General features: G+C 44.9%; 1 protein-coding gene across 3 annotated transcripts in view; it reads right to left on the minus strand.

Moving 5' to 3' along the window:
* TFPI (tissue factor pathway inhibitor) overlaps window positions 1-6,010 on the minus strand; it is a 100,888-nt gene that overhangs the window by 40,324 nt on the left and 54,554 nt on the right. For all 3 annotated transcript variants that reach the window (XM_019523067.1, XM_019523069.1, XM_019523066.1), the window contains one exon: window positions 3,314-3,514. In XM_019523067.1, coding sequence (XP_019378612.1) covers window positions 3,314-3,514 — 201 coding nt within the window. The remainder of the gene's footprint in view (window positions 1-3,313; window positions 3,515-6,010) is intronic.

The raw sequence follows: 6,010 nt of genomic DNA on the forward strand, positions 1-6,010 counted from the left end.
CCCCTCCATACCCCTTCCCACCCCCCTCCCCCTTCCCCCACAACAGACTTACCATTCCGGTGTCACTCTCCATGCTGCCCAGTTGCATATCAGAATCAGTTCGGTATCGGCTGATATGGCTTGTTAAAAAATGGCCATCGGTGTCAGCCTAAAAATTCTCTATCACACCCCTACTGAGTATTATTAAGAAAAACATTATTACATTGAGCTAATGTACACACTGTTTCTTTGTATCTTCACTATTCCACATTCCCTTGCATTTCAATAAATGCTAGAAAGTGGTGTTTGGGATTTGTTTAGTGACATGGAACATAGATATTTTGTGGAACTGCCCTGAGACCAATATACAGTCTGCCTATTGAACTGAAGGAAATGACTGAATTAATAGCTGAAATTAAATGATGTGGGAGGTGGGGAGAAGATGACAACTTAAAATGGCTCTTTGTTAAGCTGGACAAACTTGAATGTAAACTCCTTAGAGTTACTAAGCTACTTTCCAGAGAATTATCTCCTACAAAGTTTGCTGAGGAGGATGATACATACTGTTCTCAGGAGATCAAGTTTTATCCTGCAACACTGGCCTGATGACTATGAGACAACAGCAATGATAGTGAGGCCAGTTGCAGGGGTATGCTCTGACAACAGGGAAGACAAATAAAATGACAATTGTTCATGTGTCCATAATACTGCAAGAGTTGTTTTCTTGGTACTATCCAATAAGACAAGACAGCTATGAATAACCTTTTCCCCTGTGTCAGTCTCATTTGTGTGACCTATTAATATTTAATATAATATTTAGCAATTGAGCATATCTACATCTCAGAGCTTCTCTTGCTATAGTGATGCTGCTGGTATGTCAGGTGAGCTCACTAATATAATATATGTTATGTAATTATACCACTTCGTGCTCCAAATGGAATGGTAGCAAACATCTGAGGTCTTGCAGATCAGCTTATCAATGCAGGAAAAATCATGGATATGGAGTATGCATATGTATTAAAAATTACTATATTTGCAGCAGTCCTAGACCTGAGGAATTAATAAGCATTCTGACAATCTCTTCCTTCAGAAATCTCAGCCCAGCACCAGTACCCATAAGTAAATTGTGCTTTAGTTAGAGACCCAGGTAAGGAATGAACTGTTCTGTTACTCAAGCTGCTGGCAGACATTAAGACAACAGCCCAACTGGGGTTTGAAGAAGTTTGTTTCCCACCTCCCAACTTGCATGACCTGCCAGGCCAGGCATGTATAAGGGATGGGGCATAAAATTCCCCAAAACCCAATTACGTGACTGCCAGCTGCCAGCATTTGGGGAACCCCACACTGGGAGCCCACAGGGTCTCCCCACATGGACAGGATTCCTAACTTGCTCTATAGCCCCCGCACAAGCTTCAGAGCAAAGTGGCTTGAAGCTGCATAGCAGCAGAGGACGGGAAGCACCCCAGCTGCTACTTCCTCGGGGACATTCATGCACATCCAAGCATTTAATTGGGGCTCCCAGCTGCATACCTGCTTTTTGAGGCTAGTGACAGGCATTACACATCTACCAGTTTAAGTATTCAGAAACTGGTTTAAACCTGTAACAGAACAGATGTTCAGTGGACATAAACCAGTTTGAAAATAGCTGAAACTGGTTTGAGATAAACCTGGTTGAATGTAGTATCAGACTTCACTGATTTGGGTCAAACTGGCTTATGCAATGTCTGTCCCAGACCTAAAGGTGCAGGGTGCTGTGAGTCCAGCACTGGAGAACCTCTCCCTAATGTCAGGCTACCTACACCTTTAAAAAGCAGGCTGCAGCTGGGAGCTGGGCGTCTGTGGAAACATCAGCTTCCCACTCACCAGCTGTTGCTTTTGCATTTGGGGAAAGGAGGGGGATTCATTAGAATGTGTCAGAGCTGGCATCTCACACATGTACAGGCACTCTAGGTTCCAGCACCTGGGAAGCTTTAAAGAGCACAGATGCCTCCGTGTGCTCCTTAAAGCTCCCTGGGGACTGGGACTTATAGCTCCTAGCTCCCCAGCAAGTGCTCCTACAGGTGTCCTCAGAACTCAAAAAAGTGGGCTTTCTCATGTAGCCTCAGCCTCATGTAGCTGAGGCTTTCAACTTGCCTGCTTTTTAAGTCAGGGGCATAGTGATCCTGAGATCAAGGAGATGCTCATTGATGCTGGGCTTAGGATGTTGTATCCTCATGTGTTCAGGAGGCTGCAGCATGCTAGATCCAATGCTCTGCTGAGCATCAGGATCTGTCATGGGTCAGCCTGGACATGCCATACGTTCAATTTTGGGTGTGATACAAACAAGCCACAAGGTTGTGGTTACACATTATATGTGGAATATCTTTCTAGCTTGTTTGCAATATTATCAGCCATAATTTGGCTTTAACCTGTTACTATTTATGGTGCAATAAAATCCTATTGTGGTGTTAAAATGCAACATGTGCCAGGGCCCTCATATACCTCCTTCCACTGAGATTCTTGAATTAAAAAACAAAACAAAACAAACAACCCCCCCACACTATCATAGGGTGCCTATACATGTGCTCTGACATGTTCTAACTAGAAGTGCTGGGACACTTTAACTGAAGCTAATCAAACGGGGCATTTATACACATACTTTTCTGTCCTGCAACATGCTGGAAATCCGCTGCTTCAGAGCAGACTTGATTGATCAAGTCTGCTTCACCTGAGAGCTGAGGTGAAATGCGCTGCACTGCAGAAAATGCAGAAAATGGCAGCCACGCACTTTTGAACTAAAGCACCTACAATGTATTTATATCAAAAGTGCAACACTGCCATCTTCTCAGTGCTGATGTGCATCTCGCCGCTTATACAACTGCAAGCACCACAGTGCCAGACATTTTTCAATGCGCCCGGTGCTGTGGCACTTGTATGTGTAAAAATGCCCATGAGCTTTAGTTAAACTATCCCACAGTCATTTTTAAATGTGAGGGCTTAATACATGTGATACTGTGGTGTTTTAATTAGAGTGGCTCTCTGGGAACAGCTGTAGTTAAAACGCCCTCCTTCCTCCCCTCATGTATGTGTAGAGGCAGCCATACAGACTACGTCTTTCCAAGTCTCAATATTTGCTCACACACAAACAAGAAGAACTTGGTGATAGTAAAAGCGACACCTGCTATTATTACAATATAACCTAGATGTGAAGGTCCCATTGCACTGGGCACTGCACAGACAAAAAATAAAATAAAATAAGAGAGAGATGGTCCTGCTCACCAAGAACTTACAATCTAAGTGGAGACAATAAATAGATACAAAAGACAGCAAGGATGATGGGAGAAAAGGAACTGACCTGTAACCACACACTTCTTCTCACATTCTTCTAATGTTAGAAAGTTGTTTTCATTGCCTTTGCATCCACCATATTCAAATGTTTCACACTTGCGGTTTTGAATGTTGAAGTAATACCGCACAAGTATTGCTTTGCATGGGCCTTCATCTAGCTTCATTGCACAAATTGAATGTCCGAGTTTCAGTGGTGATGATACAGCAACTATGAGTGTGAGGAAAGGAAGCAAGATACTAAATGTTATGAAATTAGTTTTGTTAATATAGTAGCATAATCTCATTTTAGAGATTTAAACAGTATATGGCACTGACCCCTGAAGTAGCTGATTTTTGCTCTGCCCCATTTTTGAAAAGTTACAGCACAGTATTTAGCCTTTGAAATTGTGTATAATTTTAATATATGCCTGTAAAAATAAAATAAAATAATTTATTGGAGTGCAAATTCCAGAAGTTATACTCATTTCATCAGGGAGCTAGTACCAAGACCTGTAATCCCCATAATAAGTTAAATACTCACCAGCAACTCTTGGAATAAAAAATAAACAAAATACTATTCACAAAAAGTAGTTAATAATTTAAAACAACAGCAGGTCTAAAATGTATAGATAAAAGATAAACCCAGCTCTAACAATTAAGCTACATCACAGCTATTTGAAATGCTATTAGTACTAATTTCTGTAGAGTTATGGAATTAGTAGCTTAAAGTAATACATTTTTAACAAATTGAAAGAAAAGCAAGATCATGACGATGCTTAGTTCTCTCTAAGTATATAATTTGATCACTCATTATTTAAATGAATTTGTGGGCCTCCATTCACTTCAAGAAACTAGAGTGAACACTTTTTTGGTAAATCTTGGATTTAACATAAATTGGGAATGTCTACATGAGACAACTTACTACGCAGTAGACTAATCTACTGGGCAATAAAGTGTCACTTTCTAAATGTATGTAGTATTTACTGTGCAATAGATTAGTCTATTGCATGATTGCCTACTACCTGTATTTACAGGTAGTAGGTTAGCTGCACAGTGAATGCATCTACATGAGATGCTTTACTGTGCAGTTTATTGCACAGTAAGTATGTGTGTGTATACATGTGCATGCTTACTGTGCAGAAAATGACACTACCTGTGAGTAAATTTGTTACCTGCAAATGCAAGTAGCAAATTTACTCATGAGTAATTACTATACAGTAACACACATGTAGATGCCAACCGGAAGCAAATATTCTCCTAGTCAGTCCTGGTACTAGATTCTGCAGGTCCTGCAGCTCCACACAGAGGAGAAGCTATAGTTGGCAGCTGGGATGCACCCTTCTGGGACCCCAAAGATGCACCAGCTTTTCAGGAGGAGGACCCAGGACTGGACCTCCTGCAGACACATGGGCATGGCAAATAGAGGACATCACCCACCAGGACAGGTGATGGGTGGAGGACATCACCCATAAGGACATATGGGGCTGGGTGGACTGGGAGTTTAGGGCATAGCTCCTGGCTCTGGAGGTGCAGCACATAGAGATCCTGCAGCAGCAGGCTCTGCTCATGGCTAGGGTAGTGGAGGCCATGGAGGTGGACCACCAGGTGCTAGATACCATCCTGGCCCTGGTGGTCACTTTTATGCTGCCTGCTACCCTGCCCCTAACTTTAGCCCCACCTGGCCCCTGGAAGCTACCCAGCACCCAAAGGTACACACACTCGAACCAGGCCTCTGGGCCAGGTATCTGTTGAAGTGGGCCAGGCAGAGGTCCAGCTGACTGCTGTAGGGTTGCATGAGATGTGGGAGGAGTGGGTAGACAGGGTCCCCAATGAGAAGGGATAGGACCACTATGGCTCCCAGCTGGAGGTCTGGCACCCCCAGCACAAACCAGTCACTCTGCACCAGGGCTGGCAGAGAACAATTCCTGAAGAAGTGGGCATCATGGGCACAGCTCGCCCAGCTGGCACTCACATTAGTGAAGGCACTGTGGTGGTTGATGACAGCCTGGAGCACAATGGAGTGGAAGCCTCACCAGTTGTTGTAGGGATGGTCACCATGGGGTGGACAGGTGATGGAGATGTGGGTCTTGTTCAGGGCTCTGATGCACTAGGGGAATCCCAGGGTATGGAACCCCACCACCACTGCCAGGGGGTTGTGCACATGAAGCGCAGTGTTGCCCAGCACATCCTGGAGGGTGGTGCACACCTCTAGGGTGGCCTTCCCAGTGGTGGCCTTACCTATGCCAAAGAGATGACTGATCTAGTGGAGGCTGGCGGGCATAGCCAGCTCAAGCAGGGAGATGGCCAGCTGGGTGTCTGTGGGGAGGGTCTGCTGCATGGTGGTGTCCTGCTGTTTCAGGTGTGGGTGGAGCTGCTCCAGGAGGTCCAGGAAGGTGGCCTGGATCATTCAGAACACCTCCAGCCACTGCTCATCATCCCAGGTGGCCTGGATGATGTGCAGCTACCAGTCTTGTCTGGCCAGGTACGCCTAGAGGTGGCAAGGCTGGAGGCCCAGGAAGGCATGGATGTCACAGTGTCCAGGAGTTCATTGTTGGCATCCCTGCCAGGGTCTGGTCAGCAATCACAGAATCATTGAATCAATGAGTTGGAAGGGACCTAGACAGATCATCTAGTCCGACCCCTTGCCATGGGCAGGAAGGAGCACTGGGGGTGGGAAGGGTTATAAGACCCCAGCCAGGTGCCTATCCAGTCTCCACTTGAAGAT

The sequence above is a fragment of the Gavialis gangeticus genome, unplaced genomic scaffold (assembly GCF_001723915.1).
Source record: "Gavialis gangeticus isolate Ggan-Ray unplaced genomic scaffold, GavGan_comp1, whole genome shotgun sequence".
In the NCBI taxonomy this organism is placed as follows: Eukaryota; Metazoa; Chordata; order Crocodylia; family Gavialidae; genus Gavialis; species Gavialis gangeticus.